Source organism: Caretta caretta, chromosome 1, assembly GCF_965140235.1.
Source record: "Caretta caretta isolate rCarCar2 chromosome 1, rCarCar1.hap1, whole genome shotgun sequence".
NCBI lineage: Eukaryota > Metazoa > Chordata > Testudines > Cheloniidae > Caretta > Caretta caretta.
The window spans coordinates 97786938-97804643 of record NC_134206.1 but is presented as its reverse complement, the minus strand read 5'-3'; the positions used below and the strand labels follow the sequence as shown (position 1 = coordinate 97804643).

Below are 17706 nucleotides of genomic sequence, written 5' to 3'. Positions count from 1 at the left end.
GGAATGCTGTGATAGCTTTATACACATATTTGTGGATGTTCCTGTTGTAACTTTTTTGTTTGTTTGTTTTTGTTTACAATAGATGCATCCCTTGTTTGCCCAATGAATTTTTTCTACTTGCTATTCGGGATATCACCTGAAAGGAATGTATTTTTAAATATACTGTAGTTCAATTTAATTAATAGAAAATTGTAAATGCTGGAATTTTCACAGCATGAATACTATATAAATAGTAAAATCTAGTGGTATGCAGGAGAGAGATTTTTAATACTGAAAATTTTACTTTATTAAAAATTGAGCGTATTTTTGCTTACAGAGGAAATATTTTTGAAAACCTAAGCTTCTAGTAAAATAGTGTCATTTGTTTTTCCTCTTAAGGTCCTGGGTCCTTTGGATGAAAATGAGTTCTTTACTGAAGATTTTCATTTGTTGGAAAAGATAACATTCAGTACCTCAGCAGAGAAGATTAAAAGCGTTGTCAGAGAGATGGGGATCAGCTCTAAACAGTAAAACACTTTTGGGTTTTGGGAATCTATTGTCTGAATGCATGTGAGACTCATTTGAGTTTATCACCTGTGACTAATTATTTCACTTTCTTCTAGAGGATACCAGGTCTTCTTTCAGTGTTTGTCCATATGTATTCCACTCTTGGTGTGCATGTGCCCAAGTTTGGATTCTTTTGGACAGCATCTTGCCCTTGTCCTCCAAGTGTCCTCATGCCTCCCATCCAAAGGCATAAAGCGTGGAGTGTGTCCCTTAGTTCCTTCTTATTGTCTGTGACTTCAGGTAGGCACTTAGGCAGTGTCTCAGGCTATGATGAAACTAGCAGTTATTGCGGTATTACTTATAAAAGGAGTACTTGTGGCACCTTAGAGACTAACAAATTTAATCTCTAAGGTGCCACAAGTACTCCTTTTCTTTTTTGCGGATACAGACTAACACGGCTGTTACTCTGAAACATGGTATTACTTACGTCGTTCAGGAGTGAAAAAGCAACCCCCCTGAGCAATGAAATTACACCAACCTAAGCACTGGTATAGACAGCCAGTGTAGACAGTGTTATGTCAGCTCTCCCTCAGACATAGCTGCTGCTGCTGCACATGGGGCTGGAGTAGTTAAGCTGACAGGAGACCTCTCTCCTGTCTGCTTAGAACTGTTACATTAGTTTACAGCAGTGCAGCTGCATCGCTGCAGCTCTGCTGCTGTAAACTTCCTAGTGTAGCCATAGCCTGAATTTCTCACTCATTGTTCTTGTGTAAATAGTTGTAAATAACTTCAGATAGTTACTCAGATAGTTAGTCTTTAGTTGTAGGTTTTTCATAATGTTTCCTTTTTAAAAAATAAAGAAAAGCAAAACAAGCTTTTTTTTTTTTCTTTCTTCCTGTGAGACTTTCCTGGTTCCAGGCTGAGCTCTTATGGTGGAACAAAAGTCTGCAGGACTTGAAAACTGGCCTCCTTGCAAGGCAGTAATACCCTGTAATGAAGGGCATACCAGATGTTTATTATGCCTTAATGAGGAACACATTCCTGAGATGTGTGCCATTTGGAAGTCATTCTTAAATAGAACACAAAAGACAAAACAGACTGGCATGAAGCTGTTTTTTGCTGTAGGGGTCAATGCAGCCCTGTTCATATCCTGGAGTGAGTGGGACTGAAATCCCTAAGCAATCCTCTTCAATAGGTGCTCCTGTCAGCTCCTCAGCTTGCAGCTCTGTGAGTAGAGTTTCTCAAAATCCTGCTCTTGAACCAGGACAAATTCTGGAAGTCAAGAGAAAGAAGGAGAATAGCTCCTCTCAGGGACGTAGATCTAGGTCACCCTCTCTGGGTGCTAGCTCTAAAAGCAGAAATCCTTTTGTTCTTCCATGGAAAAAGGTAGCTCAAGGCCCAAGAAGGGTCCCTCTGGGCGTCCACTCCAGTACCAGTCACTCTGCTCTGTTCCTGGCTCATATGGAGCTTCATGCATCACCTAATACTGAAATTTTGGCATCAAAGCTCCCAGTACTGGTGTCATTGGTACTGACCGCTCCAGTACTAATGCCTTCTATTTATCTGCCTATGACACTGACTTTCTCAGTACTGTGGGAGGCTCTATGGCTTCATGAGATTTAACTGTTTCTGTGGTCACCTCTGTTGTTTGTGGTAAAGGTTTCACCTGTAATATGAACAACTATCTCAGGCTCAATATCAAGCCCATTGTGGTATGTGTTAGGGCTCATTAAGCTCTTACTGTGCACTCAAGCCTAGTACTGCTTCACCTTTAGAGGAGGAATACTTTTTCTTTCCTTTAGACTCAGATAGCCAGAGGGAGGTGTCACCAACATATTCCTTTGGGTCTAGGTAATTTGATCCCTTTTTTTTTTAAATGGAGTATAGGGCACAACTACCCCTGGCCTAAGAGCTCTTGGCCCTCTGCTCCATACTTCTACCAGCAGCCTTGGTCCTACTGGGCACTGTTGGTCTTATAACTGGCAAGGAAGGCAGCATCAACAGCTCAATCTAGAATGAGGTATCTGTCTCCAGCAAAGCAGCGGGGAGCACTGCAGATGGCTCAACCAGTGATCCAACACATGACCAAGGATCTGAAGAAGAGGATCTGCAGACTCAGGAACACAACATTCCAACTCCCATCTCTTCTTTGTTGCCTAATGAGGCTATGATTCCTTCTTCCACTAGCATGCAGCCTGATGATTCCAAAACCTTTCAGGGGCTGCTGTGTCTTGTGGTTGATACACTCAAGATCCTTGTGAAAGTTGTCCAGGAGAAATCACATAATCTTTTGGACATTTTGCACACCTGCGTTCCTGGACATCTTGTGACACCAATAAATGAAGGCCTGCTAGAGCCAGCTAAATTACTCTGACAGTCACCTGCATTTCTGGTGTTACTATATAAGCATTCAAACAGAAGGTATAAGGCCTTTCAGCAGGATTTGAAAAATTTTACACTCATCCTGTGCCTGGCAGTGATGGCAGCCCATGAACGGACAAGACAACACGCACATCCAAGTCCATGCCATGGGCTTCATCGATAACCATGAGGAGAACTTCTTGGTTACAGTTATCTGGAATACTTAAAGTGCAGTTGACAGTAGAAAATCTGCCTTTGAGGGATGTAAATTGTTAAGGGCCAAAACAGATAGGCCCTGCACTCCTTAAAAGGTTTTAGGGTAACAGTGAAATCTTTGGAAGTGTTTACACCAGATCCCAAGTTTAGGCCTCAACCCTATCAGAAACAGGTGTACTTCTCACATCACAGAGTCTGAATTAGCCAAAAAGATAGAGACTGCTGTCATGAGACCCCTTTCATGAGAGCATGCCACATCAAGAAGTGGAGTTCACTTCTCAGTCTCAGACCAGTGGAAGCAATGCTTTAAGTATCAGGGGAGGAATACGTTTGTTCCCATTACTTTCTGATACTTCTGAGCGCGGCCTGGCACCCAATCCTGGACATGAGACATCTAAACACTTTCATCTGGAAGTTCAAGTTCAGGACTGTAACACTAGCTGCAGTAATTCCATCTATATTCACAGGATTAGTATACAGCTGTCAACATTCAGAATGCATGCTTTGATACAGCTATCCATCTTGCCCACAGGAAATACTTGAGATTGCAGATAGGCAATTCCCACTACCAGTACAGGGTTCTGCCATTTGATCCATTTGGCGTTTACCAAATGCCTGGCGGTAGTGGATGCACACCAGAGAAAACAAGGAATCCAAGTTTTCCTTTACATAGGCTACTGGCTCTTTCAGGGGAGATCTCCTTAGCATTTGAACTACTCCAGTCATCAGGTACTTGTGCCTTTCACCTCCTTAGGACTGAGAGGCAACAAGGAAAAGTTTGTGTTAAGTTTCTATCCAAACAATACAACTTATAGGGGCAGTACTGGACTTCACCACAGCACAGGCTTATCTGACTCAAGAAAGATTTGACACCGTAGTATGTCTGATCAAACAGCTTTGAGCCTAACCTCAGTCATCAGTAAGAGTTTGTCTCGGGCTTCAGGGACACTCAAGGTCTCTGGTGGGATCAGGAAACTCAACCCATGTCCTAAAGCTGAGGGCCATTCATCAGGCTTGCACAAAATTCCTACAAGTTCTGAAAGGTTTAACCATTCAGATTATGTAAGACAACGCCACAGTTACAGTGTATATCAATAGGCAAGGGGGAGCAAGATCCACCCCCCTTTCTCAACAAGCTGTGCATCTATGGAAGTACTGCATTTGATTGCAATAATTTTCTATGTCCCATTGCTTACTAGGTTTGCAGTATGTTCTTGCAGATCAACTCAACAGGCAGTTTGCAAGTGAGCACAGTGAAAGACACTATCATACAGGACATATTCACCAGATGGGGCTGACCCTCCATAGATACCAAAAAAGAATAAGAAATGTTTTAGATTCTCATCTAGAAAGGGTCAGTGCCTGGGTTCTCTGTCAGAGGCATTTCTTGTCCCTTGGGCTTCAAGACTAATATATGCACACCCTCCAATTCTAATAATTCCAAATACTTTTCCAGCTGGAAACTAAGACAGAACTCAGCCAATATGGTCATGTTGGCACCAGCCTGGCAAACACAATTCTGGTTGTCAGACCTATTGAATCTCTTTATTTGGCCTCCAACCAAATTACTTCTTCAGCTAGAGGTAATACTAGAAAGCGATGGGCAAAATCTCCATCCAGATCCATCTTCCCTGCTCCTCAGAGGTCCAGAACATACTCATACATAATGGAATGGACTCCATCGGGCATACATACTATGTCAAGTGAAAGAGATTTACTAGCTGCACTCAACAACATTGTTTATTTCAAGTTGACACTCGGATACCTGATATACTAGACTCCCTCTTCTCCTTGACGAGTTCAGGTCTATCTATGAGTTCTTGGAGTGGTTGTCCACATGTATGCCACTTCTGGAGTGTTTGCGCCTTATGTGTGCAAGATTGAAATCTTTTGAGTAGCCTGTGTCCAGCTTGCCCTTTGGCACCTCATAGCTCCAGTTCTTTCTTAATGGCTGTGGCTACGAGATAGAATATGTGCAGTCTCTGTCTCTCTGTAAAATACAATTTATCTTTCCAGCTAGATAGTTATAGTTGTTAGTCTAGTTTTAGCCTGTTAAGCCCTTTGGCATACTGGAAAAAAAGATTTTAGGGGTTTTGAGCCCACATGCCACTACCCCCCGCCACACCCCCGTCATGACATGGCGGAGTCCAAATCCCCTGGATTCAAGACCTGACCCTCTTGGAAGGGAGCAATCCCTATCAATGATATATATTTAGTGCCTCTTCTGTCTGGGGGAAATGCAAATACCACAGAAGTGTCAGGAAAAAAACAGAAGAATGCTTCTCACAAGATGTTCCTCAGAAAGGAAGTGGATTTCCTCCTGCAACTCAGATCAGTGGGAGACGTGCCCATGGAATTGCAGGGCACGGGGTTCTGTTTTAATTATTTCTTGGTCCCAAAGAAGAAAAGAGATTGGCACTGCTTTCTAGACCTTCAACGACTCAACTTCATATGTTGATTCAAGTTCAGGATGATGGCTCTAGCATCCATAATTCCCCCTTTAAATCTTTAGGACTGGTTTGCAGCTCTCAACTTGCAAGATGCCTACTTTCATATTGGAATTCACCTGGTCCACAGGAAATACCCTGGTTTTATGTGGGAAAATCTCACTACAGTACAGAGTGTCTAGTGATGGTGGCAGCATTCCAGAGTAAGCAAGGAATTAATGTCTGTCTATACCTTAATGACTGGCTTATCCAAGGTCACTTACCACAACAGGTGAACAACATGATCGCAATAATCTTCAACCTTTTCACTGAACTGGGCCTCAGAGTCGTCAAAGCCAAGTTCACTCTCGCTCCTGCTCAAAGAACAGAGTACATAGGGGCAGTGCTGGACTCCTCAGTGGCAAAAGCTTATGTGTCATAAGACAGATTTCTTGCCTTCTAAATTTCATCAGCCAGCTGCAGCTCCACCCGAGAATATCAGCCACAATCTTCCTAAAACTCATGGGTTACATGGCTTCCTGCATCTACATGATACAATTTGCCAGATTTCATCTGTGCTTCATGCAAGACTGGTTGAGATCAGTGCAGCTACCTGGCAAATACCACATAGATGTGGTCATGATTCCCCAGAAAGTTTGCTCTTCAGATTGGTAGAAGGATCTTCTACTTGTCTGCAATGAAGTACCCTTCTCCTCATCTTTCCACAATATGACACTTGTGACAGATGTGTCCACTGCAGAATGGGAAGCCCATTTGGATCACTTTCTGGTCTTCCCAGGAGATAAAACTTCAAATAAACATTCTGGAGCTGAGAGCCATTTGTTTCACATGTATAGCTTTCAATCATAGAGTCATAGAATATCGGGGTTGGAAGGGACCTCAGGAGGTCATCTAGTCCAACCCCTGCTCAAAGCAGGACCGATCCCCAACTAAATCATCCCAGCCAGGGCTTTGTCACGCCTGACCTTAAAAACTTCTAAGGAAGGAGATTCTACCACCTCCCTAGGTAACGCATTCCAGTATTTCACCACCCTCCTAGTGAAAAAGTTTTTCCTAATATCCAACCTAAACCTCCCGCACTGCAACTAGAGACCATTACTCCTTGTCCTGTCATCTTCTACCACTGAGAATAGTCTAGAATCAACATATTTGGAACCACCTCTCAGGTAGTTGAAAGCAGCTATCAAATCCCCCCTCATTCTTCTCTTCCCTGGACTAAACAATCCCAGTTCCCTCAGCCTCTCCTCATAAGTCATGTGTTCCAGTCCCCTAATCATTTTTGTTGCCCTTCTCTGGAACTCTGCGCTGTTTTTATTGTTCTGTTCATTCTTTCTATCTGTCCTGAGCTTTGAGAGTGTCCTGCTCTATGTAATCTTTGCTTAATATCAAATGCTTGGCAGAGTCCTTTTGTGGTTTCCCCCACAAAATGTGGCCCTTGATCAGAATCAGTCTCTTGGGGAACATCCCATCATGTTGTTTGCTCAACTACGATGTAGTTAGGTCAGTATTGTTTCTTGTGGGTATCGCTTCAACCCATTTTGTAAATGCATCCACTATTACTAGGCAATATTTGATTCCCTTTTGCTGTTTTAGCTAATATCAATTTGCATTCTTTGGTGACAGAAGGGTCCTTTTACCAATCTAGTACCTGCATTATTGGAAGCACAAGGCAAGCAATTATTTACATACTGCTCTATATCAGGTCTCATATTTGGCCATCAACCTGATGCTTGCATTCTGCTGAGAGTTTTCTCCATGCCCAGCTGTCCATTATTATGGCCTAGGTTTATCATCTCAGAACTTATTTCAGTTGGGGCAACCCACATAGGCATGTTTTCTCCATTTTGGTGGCTAGAACCAATCCTGTATCATGCTCCCAAAGTTTCCACCCTTGATGTTCCCCTTTAGCTACAAGCCTTTTTATTTCTGGATCTCTTTTCTGTAGGGATATTAGATCTATTTGTTCTGTTTTATCCCTGCCTACTATTGCTATTGGCGTTAATTGGAGTTGTGGCTGCCACAATGTCCTCTCCTTGGTTCCCGCCTGAGCTTCCTCATCTGCCCTGTTATTTCACTGAGCCTCCTTAATGTCTTTCGTATGAGCCTTTATCTTTCCCATTTCTACTGGCTGTGTTCTCTCTGTGCTAAGTGCCAAAGATAATTTCCCAGCATGTGCAATAGGCTTGTTGTCTGCTGATCTCATTCCTCTTTTCTTCCACTGGGGCATTCAGTCTACTACAACTCTTAGTACCTGCTCAGAATCTGTGAAGATAGCTACCCCATTATCTATTGGTGTATTTTCCAGTGCTATGGCTATTGCCACAATTTCAGCTGCTTGTGCTGAGTGAGGTTTACACTGTTCCCTAGAATTGGACACCCTTACTGCAGCCTATCTTGTGTATGGTTTTCCTTCATTATAGTAGCAAGGCCCATCCACAAACCAGATTACATCCACTTTTTCTGCTATCCCCTAACAGTGTTTCACCTCGGAACAATAAAGATTCCTCTGGAGGAATTTCAAGCAGGGGGCACTCATGCTGTTCCCCTTCTACCATAAGACCATATGAAACTGGAGATAGAACTGGTACCTTTTCCATGCTCACATTTTTGTTTAATAATGCTAATGTCCACTTAGCTATCAGGGGGCTAGAAACATGACCATCGTTAGTCTTTCCTGTCAGCACATACTTTACCAGAGAGTGGGATGTTTTAAGAAGCACTAGGGACATTCCTACCAAATATTCCCAATGTTGTAGGGGCCAAATTAATGCTAACACTTCTTTCTTACATGGGGTAAATTCCTGCTCCACCCCATTTAAGATTTTACAGGCATATGCTATTGGTCGAAGCCCTGTTTCATGATCCTGACTAAGCACTGCACTCATATCAGTATCAGTGGTAGCTAATTGTAGTTTTTGTTTTTTAAATGACAGAAGAAAAGTAATGATCATAGAATCATAGAATATAAGGGTTGGAAGGGACCCCAGAAGGTCATCTAGTCCAACCCCCTGCTCGAAAGCAGGACCAATCCCCAATTAAATCATCCCAGCCAGGGCTTTGTCAAGCCTGACCTTAAAAACCTCTAAGGAAGGAGATTCTACCACCTCCCTAGGTAACGCATTCCAGTGTTTCACCACCCTCTTAGTGAAAAAGTTTTTCCTAATATCCAATCTAAACCTCCCCCACTGCAGCTTGAGACCATTACTCCTCGTTCTGTCATCTGCTACCATTGAGAACAGTCTAGAGCCATCCTCTTTGGAACCCCCTTTCAGGTAGTTGAAAGCAGCTATCAAATCCCCCCTCATTCTTCTCTTCTGCAGGCTAAACAATCCCAGCTCCCTCAGCCTCTCCTCATAACTCATGTGTTCCAGACCCCTAATCATTTTTGTTGCCCTTCGCTGGAGTCTCTCCAATTTATCCACATCCTTCTTGAAGTGTGGGGCCCAAAACTGGACACAGTACTCCAGATGAGGCCTCACCAATGTCGAATAGAGGGGAACGATCACGTCCCTCGATCTGCTCGCTATGCCCCTACTTATACATCCCAAAATGCCATTGGCCTTCTTGGCAACAAGGGCACACTGCTGACTCATATCCAGCTTCTCGTCCACTGTCACCCCTAGGTCCTTTTCCGCAGAACTGCTGCCTAGCCATTCGGTCCCTAGTCTGTAGCTGTGCATTGGGTTCTTCCGTCCTAAGTGCAGGACTCTGCACTTATCCTTATTGAACCTCATCAGATTTCTTTTGGCCCAATCCTCCAATTTGTCTAGGTCCTTCTGTATCCTATCCCTCCCCTCCAGCGTATCTACCACTCCTCCCAGTTTAGTATCATCCGCAAATTTGCTGAGAGTGCAATCCACACCATCCTCCAGATCATTTATGAAGATATTGAACAAAACCGGCCCCAGGACCAACCCTTGGGGCACTCCACTTAATACCGGCTGCCAACTAGACATGGAGCCATTGATCACTACCCGTTGAGCCCGACAATCTAGCCAGCTTTCTACCCACCTTATAGTGCATTCATCCAGCCCATACTTCCTTAACTTGCTGACAAGAATGATGCGGAGATAAAACAGTTAAAAATTCAGTTAAAACGGCGTGGAAACTCTAGGATAAATAAGATGCAGTCAAAAGATGGACTGATTAGTTGTGGCTGCTCATGGGAGTTGTAAGAGGGAATTTTTCAGTGAACAGCAGCAAGAAAGGAACAGAGAGTTGTGGGTACAAGTGGATTTTACCATTTAAACTGCTGGACTATATATTCCATCTTGTAAATGTATAGAAGGGCACATCTCTCCAGAACTATAGATTTAGTAGTTCTTGGTTAGTCACATTCTAAAGGCTTAGAGACTCAAAATTAAAAATCTTATGACTGTAGTGTCCTTAAAGCATCATATTTTTGCGTAGTCTTTTATGCACACAGATATACATTGAAAATTAATATTTTATTCCCTTTTTATTAGAAAAGTCACATATTAACTGTTTGTTTTATTGTACCAGTGGCAGTGATTTGATTATGAAAGTGGATGCCCTTCTGTCTTCATTGCCTAAAACGGTCATTAGACAAAATGTTGAATTTCTCAAAGAGCAACACAGGTAAGTTCAGTCTCATCATAATGCATATATAGCTATGGCATCTTAATATTAAACATTATTAATGCTTTAAGTACTGTATGCAATCTTCCAGAACTTCAGTAAACATTTTGTAGTTTTAAAAGAAGAAACTGATTTTGTGATTGTACAAACAATTCAGGAAACCAATGAGCAACACAGGCAATCTTAATTTCACTACTAGTATATTGGTCAGTAATGTCAAAACATTGACAATTTTATCTATTTCTAATCAACACTGAAAAAGGTGACAAATAGAATTTTATGGAGTGGAAGTGGGAGTACTGGGAGAGAGGAAGATGAATCAGTACATTATATTTACTTACTAAATTAAAAACCTGAACGTAGTTAAACAAAATCGCAGGTAAACTAAGAGAGCCTCACTAATCTGCACTGATGTGGAAAGTCCAAATTGAGATTATTGAATTTTGTGGATTACTGTTCACAAGGTTAGTATATAAATTATTCATTTCCTGGAGTGGGGATTAGCACCATGTCACCTCTTCTCACACTTTTGGCACACAGCACTAAAACATAGGACTATGTCACCTACAGATGGATGATGGTACTGTTCTCACCACCAACTCTATTTGCAATAGGGGTGGTTAGGTTCTCACTGTTGTGCTTTGGCTGCTACAAGATATATTAAAAGCCAGCAGGCAGATTTACATTGTGTTTGGAAGTCTTAAGCAGTGAGTTTAAAGTATCTGTGTTTGTTGCTCCTGCTGTCTCATTAACCCCAAACATGAGGAGTCAGTGAAAGTTAGTATGCCACTGGTGTCTTTCTGTTGCTAAATGAAACTGGAAAATACTAAGGTTCACATCTGTAAATCTTTATTGGAACGACAAGAAGTGGGGCAAGAGGAGGGGGACTCCTAGCTTCTCATTAATGGTAAGATCATGGTAGCCATCTTTAGTTTTACTTCCTTTCAGTGGCTGGTTGCAGAGACAGGTTGAGTTTTTAAAGGCAGAAAGGGCAGCATTAGAACCATGACTGAATAAGAGAGTAACAGAAGAACCTTCCTGAAGACTCATTTATCCTCCTGTAATCATCACTCCCCAAGTTCCTGTTCAGTTTTATTGGAAAAACTGCTATGGTGTACTGAGTCTGGCCTTCCCTTCGTAGCATAGTGAGAGGAAGAAAAGCAGCACCAGCAGCCAGTTGCAAGTACCTTAGCCCTGTATCAAAGCATACTGAGAACCTGACGTGGCATAGTATTCTCCCATGGGATTGTAGGATGTGTAGCATCACTCGCACTGGCTACACTCCTGGCAGCACCTAACTGATATGTTGTTTAGTGAAAAATAGTGGAAATCCAGTAATCATATTTGCAATGCATGATTTATTAACATATGCTTTTAGTGAGGGCCTACTATTCATTCCTATGGCTCCAGCTTCCTCTAATCAAGGGCCTGTGATTAATACATTATCTCCTTTTAATCTGGTTTGTCAAAACAAATCCTTGTCTAGGAGAGACAAACAAGTTCCTCCATTTTATTATATTTAACATTACCTAGTTTCCTCTTTTTTTTTTATGTTTAAATTAAATTTCTGTCACTGTTGACTCTTGACGACACTTGCAAAATCTGATGATTCAGGATAGAAAAAGGGACAAAGGGGGGCTGGGGACTGGTGGCTTCAGGTTGAGCTTATGATTTTGGACATTATATTAAAGACTGTTTGGATTATTTTATGACTAAGGTTTCTGAGGTTTGTGTAAACTTTATTTGACATTAAACTAGCCCAAGAAAGGGGTACTGTGAGTTACAACATAGACTATCTGGAGTATTTGAGCGGGTAATAGGGGCAGGATGCCTGTAAAGCAACCCCTGGCTATGAGGAGGTGCTCAGTAGGCAGCCATAAACTTGTGTAGTCAGCAGGATCAAAGACCCCACCACCACCACCAAGGAGTGAAATGGATATAGGAAGGATGGAGAAAATTGTCTGTCTATGAGCTGATCAGTAGCAAAAGACCCAAACCGTCCTCCTGCAACTTTTGCAAAAGCAGCAGGAGGTACAGTTTGTCAACCAGCTGTAGTGGGAGGAGTCCCAAAGTCAGCTCCAAAGGAGAGCTCAGTCAGCAGCCACACCACTACACTGTGGTGATGGAAACCTGAGGAAGATTCTGGCTGATATTGCTTGCATGAAAGGTTTATAATGAACAGAAAGGTAAGTATTTTGGTTCATAATGTGCTTTTCTGGACACTTCACAAGGAGACTCTGGGCTTGTCTACATTACCCGCTGGATCGATGGGCAGCAATCGATCCAGTGGGGGTCGATTTATTGAGTCTAGTCTAGACACAATAAATTGACTGCCAAGCACTCTCCTGTCAACTTGGTACTCCGCCGGAGTGAGAGGCACAGGTGGCATTGACGGGGAGCATCAGCCATCGACTTACCGCAGTGAAGACACCGTGGTAAGTAGATCTAAGTACATCAATTTTAGCTACATTATTCACATAGCAGAAGTTGTGTAACTTCGATCGATCCCACCCCCTAGTATAGACCAGGCCTCTGATAAATGTTTGGAGCAATGTCTTATATTGAAAAATTCTTAAAGATGATGTAAAGTGCTAAAAATATGATAAATTCAGAATTAAGAAAACCTGTTGATGGTTGTTATTTCCACAAGTTTAATTTAGAATTTTTCATTTCACTTATGTTTAACATCTTTTTTTTAACAGCATAGTAAAGATAGGTCCTCAACAGAATGAACCATTCTATGACGTTATTGCTGTTGTTGATCCTTTAACAAGAGAAGCACAGAAGATGGCACATTTATTGATTGTAAGACGATGGCAGTTTCTTTTAATTTGTACTTTTGTGTTCTTTATCCTGTACTAAGAATGTTTTTTTTTCTTATTTTTACATGAAATATCTAAAAAAAAAATTACAGCCTAACATTTATCTGAGAGACTAGTTTAACTTAAACTGTCAAATATACATTTAACAATTTAGAAAATGAATGTCTTCATTAGAAGATATATCTATAAAATCTAACCTCGTTTCACTGCTTGAATGGATGTTCCTTCAGATGGCTAGTGCTATTAAGAATATCCAAGAACAATCCTCTATTGCATGTAACTGTTGATTATCTAGAGCTGCAATTCTCAACTGGGGGTCCATGGCCCTTTGGGAGGCCTTGATTAGGTTTCAGGTGGTCTGGCAAAATAAATCAGAGAACATACAGAAATTTAATGCTGTTTCCCCTTGCTCTATCTGGTCACACTGGCTTTTTTTTTTTTTTTTTTTTTTTAACCAGAGAGCGTGTTAATTTTCCTGCATGATATGCTGAAATCCATTGGCTTCAGCAGGGCAGTCATTAGGGTATAGCAAGCAGGGTAATTGCCTGGGGCCCCACACCATAAGGAGCCCCATGCGGCGGGGCTTGGGCTTCAGCCCTGCGCAGTGGGGAAATACAGGCATATTAGTATTTGAACTTAATATTCAGTTTTTTATCTGTGTACTTATATTATCCATTTCTTTCTTATATTGTGTGTGTGTGTATGTGTGTTTTTAACTGTATGACTTTCAATTTATTATAGCTTTTAATCTACTGGATATGCAGAAAAACAATAGTTCTGGCACAGGTGGGCTGTGGATGGGTGGGCCTTAGAAAGAAAAAGGTTGAGAACTCCTGATCTTGAGAGACAATACCATGGATACAAAGCTGCTAAAATTACCTTCCTTTCTCATGAGTCACATTATGCCATTTCTTTAAGACTAGCCCTGTGAAATTTAAATTTCTTGCTTTGACTTCAAGGCCCTCTACAATTTTGCCCTAGCTGTCTTGATTCCTGTTGCAGTTTGTTTTACCTTCTTCCCCTTGAAAATGATGCAAGCCTCACAGATTTTTCTTTTTTCAACTCCCATTTTCATGCCTTTTTCCATGATGTTCCCTGTGCATGGAATGTCCTTCTGTTCTCAGTACACCAGACTCCTGCTTGCTTCCCATTCATAACTCCTGAGGATGAAGCTAAGCAAAATTTTGATCTTATGGGAAATTCTGATATTTCAACATTTGTTTTTGTCCCAAATTGGAACAAAAAGTTGAAATATCAATTTGTCAGAGAACAAATTGTTCTGAAAAATTCAGTTCAGAAGTGATGAAATGTTAAGTTTCAGCATTTCCAATCAAAATGAAACATTATGATGATTCTGAATCAAAATATTTTTGTTTTGGGTTGATGCACAATCTGCATTTTCCTGTTGTGGTACATTGACTCCTGACAGTTGTAGTTCAGGTCTGAAGTTCCTGTTCTCCTTTATGAACTGGACTCCCTGGCTGGAATACATCTCCCATGATGTACCTGCAGCTGTATAACTCCCATGATGCACAATGCCACTTAGTCAAAGGGGAGACTGCATTGCATCATGGAAGTTGCCACCCACCTAGGCAGCCCAGCCCATAGGAGAGAATGGGGACCTGAACTTCATCTCCCAAGAGGCAACTCGCAGTGATAGGAGTTGCAGTTTAATGTTGAAATGAGTCAAAACAAAACATTTTGAGTCAGTTCAACAAACCAAATAAAAAAAATTCAGAAACTGCATTTTCTGTTGAAAAACTATTCAGCTCTACCTATTTCATTATGCCCTACAAACATTAAACCATTACACCTCCTCCAGAAGAGTGTATTTGTTTAAACAAGCACGTACACATATAAAACCCCAAAGGGAAAAGATTTTAAGTTGGGTCGTCTCTGGGTATCTTGTCTTGTATATGTCTGACATCAAGACCATAAGCTCTTCTGAGCTGGGTTTATATTTATATATTGTTTTGAAAAGCACCAAACATTTTTTCAGTGTTCTACAAATAATAATAATGGTAACTATCCATGTCATAAATCCTGTGTGTTATGTAGTGCAATAAAAAAATTAAGGAGTCATCCCCCAGTAAATGATTAGTGTCCCAATCATTTATGAGCAGTTTAATCAAAATCATTCATGATCTGTGTGCTCTGGTGAAAGCATTCTATTTTTATCATACCTTGTGACATTTGGTAGTCACTTCAAACTTGTCTCATGATACTATATTGGAGAGACTTAAAATTGTCATGTATTAAGACTATAAGAAGATGAACAGGCTTTTGTTAGGTTACAAAGGCACAGTTAGGAGTTCCAGATAATTCGAAAACTAGTCTGAGAAAGAATGACACTTAGTAAGCCGAGCTAGATTCCTTGAACCAAATGCAGCCTAAGTATACTAGAAGACAGCCTTATGACTCTGAACAGTGTTAATCTTCCAGTTTTAATTGCTGTTGTATTTATTTGCTTTCCTTTATATAATCACCAGAGAATTCAACATTAAACCATGAGTTGTCCACAGAACAAAAGAAATGTAAGCAAGAAGTAGTATTCTCATTTTGTATATAGCACCTAGGTACCAGTACTATGGAGATGGGTGCATTAGAAATTACTATAAACAGATAGAAATCAAAGACTAGGTGGAAATGATTCAAAAATTCTGGGATGAAGAGTTTAACACATCACTGATCCATCATTGGTGATATCAGTATAATTCTTGAACGTTTGCTACTTTGCTTTGTTGCAGAACCAACATAGATTTCATAAGAGAGAAAACATTATCTTTATACTGGAAGGTACAGATTAAAAGAAGTTTGAATGTATACTGGAAGGAGATGAAGACAACAGCTGTTTCTAAAAAAATTAATTTGTTAATATTTTGGAGAAAAACATTAAAATTTAGAATATGGAGGACATTCCATGCTGGATCAGAACTAATTTTAGGGCAGGTCTATATTTTACCTAAATTAACTGACAATAACCATTCTTTAATGCAGATACTTAGAACTGAAAGACTTCTTAAGATATATACTGATTGTTACTGAAGCCTTAGAGAGTGTTTGACAAGGGGCCAGGCTTAGCAGTGGCATCACCTAGTGCTTAAGTCATTGACCTCAATTTCCCCCTTGGTCTCTGGTGCCTCCTGTTGGCAACTCCTCCAAAACTGGGATGGCCTGCCTTTTGGTGGGTGGCAACTCAGCCCAATTTAGCTCAACTCCCCCTTTAGCAGTAGCAGTGTCCAATGAACTATAGAGGGTACTATGTCCTTAAAACGGAAGGAGCCTCAGTCTGTTTCCTAGCCGCTGTAGGTGGCTTGCCCTTGCCACAAGGCTTCCAGAGTCTCTGTCTTCTCTTTACTCCTGCGAGGGGTGGAAGGGTGTTGGTTAGGGAAGCCCAGGCCCTCCCACTCCACCAGGCTCTGATTCAGGGCCCTATGAGAGACAACCAATGTCAGGCACCTGGGCATACCTCAAGACTGCCTCCCTGGGCCACTTCCTACCATCCACCCCCCTCCACAGTCTCAAAAAGTCCATCTTAAGATAGCAAAAGGGGGGGGGGAATAAAGGGGGGGAGTAACAATCTTCAGACCAGGGTTCCCAGACTTTTTGCCTGCATGACCCCATTTTGAGACTTACTGTTTCCTGTGACCCCAGACAGCACAGGCAACACAGCGACCAAGCAAGTCAAGGAATTTGCCCATTCAGTATGTTATTTAGCGCTCTTTAACTTGAGACATGGGCTTGCATGTTGCAACACAGCTTCTCAAAGTCCGGCTGCATGTTAGAATTTGCACATCTAATCTTTGATGTGACATCAATGGTAGATCGATGTTGTGCTCTGATGGACACAAGTGCACTGAATCCAGCTGCACATATATATGTGCTTGCAAATGGCACCATCAGTTTCAAGGCATGTGTTGAGAGTGCAGTATAGTCATTCTTGACAGTGAACCAGAACTCTGGGAGAAAAGTTGGACATATGTTCCTCTCAAGGGTCAATGGCAGGAAATTTCGATGAGCTGTTTGATTTAAGCTGCTGGCAAATCCATGGCATTGGGCTTGCAATGAAAGGGATTTCACACACAGTCAGACTTTGACATGTCCAAATCAGGGGGGGAATGGTTGCAAACTGTTGCTTCATCTTGCTGAGATGCTCAGTCATCACCTGTGTGGGAGGCTGAATAATTTCATTGTCAGCCAGGAATTTGCAGCACAGAGACAGTAACTTAAAACAATTCTTTACTGAGTGCCAACAGGATACTCATGGTCTCATAAAAGAAGATATGAGCCCTGCGTTAAGGAGCTTACAAGACATTGCATATTCCCGTCTCAGAAAAGGGAAGCATAAGCTCTTACCAGCTCAAGCATAGAGAATGCTCTCTGTTGATAAGCTTGCTGACCACAAATAAGGATTTTCTGGATTCAAGTCTCTCACGAGGATGCTTCCACAGCTGGCTCGTGCTAATGACAAAGTGGCATCCACACTGCCACCTCCACACAGTCTGGATCTGCTCCACAAATGTCAGGCCAGGAGGTGCAACATTTGTGGAATAGGCCCAGACATGTTTGCAGGGAGACAGCATTGTCTCACAAGCCAAATCTTGCCCGTTGGATCCATGACCCCATCTACTGATCCACAGTTTGGGAGTTGCTGAGGTAGTCCTTTCCTTCCCAGTGGAGATGTCTGTAGCAGCTTTGGTCAGGAGATCTCAGGCCAGATCTGTCCTGTTCCCTCATCTGCCCCCATCTGAGTTGTCTGGCTACATTTAAAGTCC

At 41.7% G+C, this 17706-nt stretch overlaps 1 protein-coding gene across 1 annotated transcript in view; it reads left to right on the top strand.

Annotated features, from left to right (window-relative positions):
- The window catches only part of UGGT2 (UDP-glucose glycoprotein glucosyltransferase 2), a 287095-nt gene that overhangs the window by 171811 nt on the left and 97578 nt on the right, over positions 1-17706 (top strand). Inside the window, exons 23-25 of the mRNA XM_048853522.2 lie at positions 379-506; positions 10014-10109; positions 12812-12914. Coding sequence (XP_048709479.2) covers positions 379-506; positions 10014-10109; positions 12812-12914 — 327 coding nt within the window. The remainder of the gene's footprint in view (positions 1-378; positions 507-10013; positions 10110-12811; positions 12915-17706) is intronic.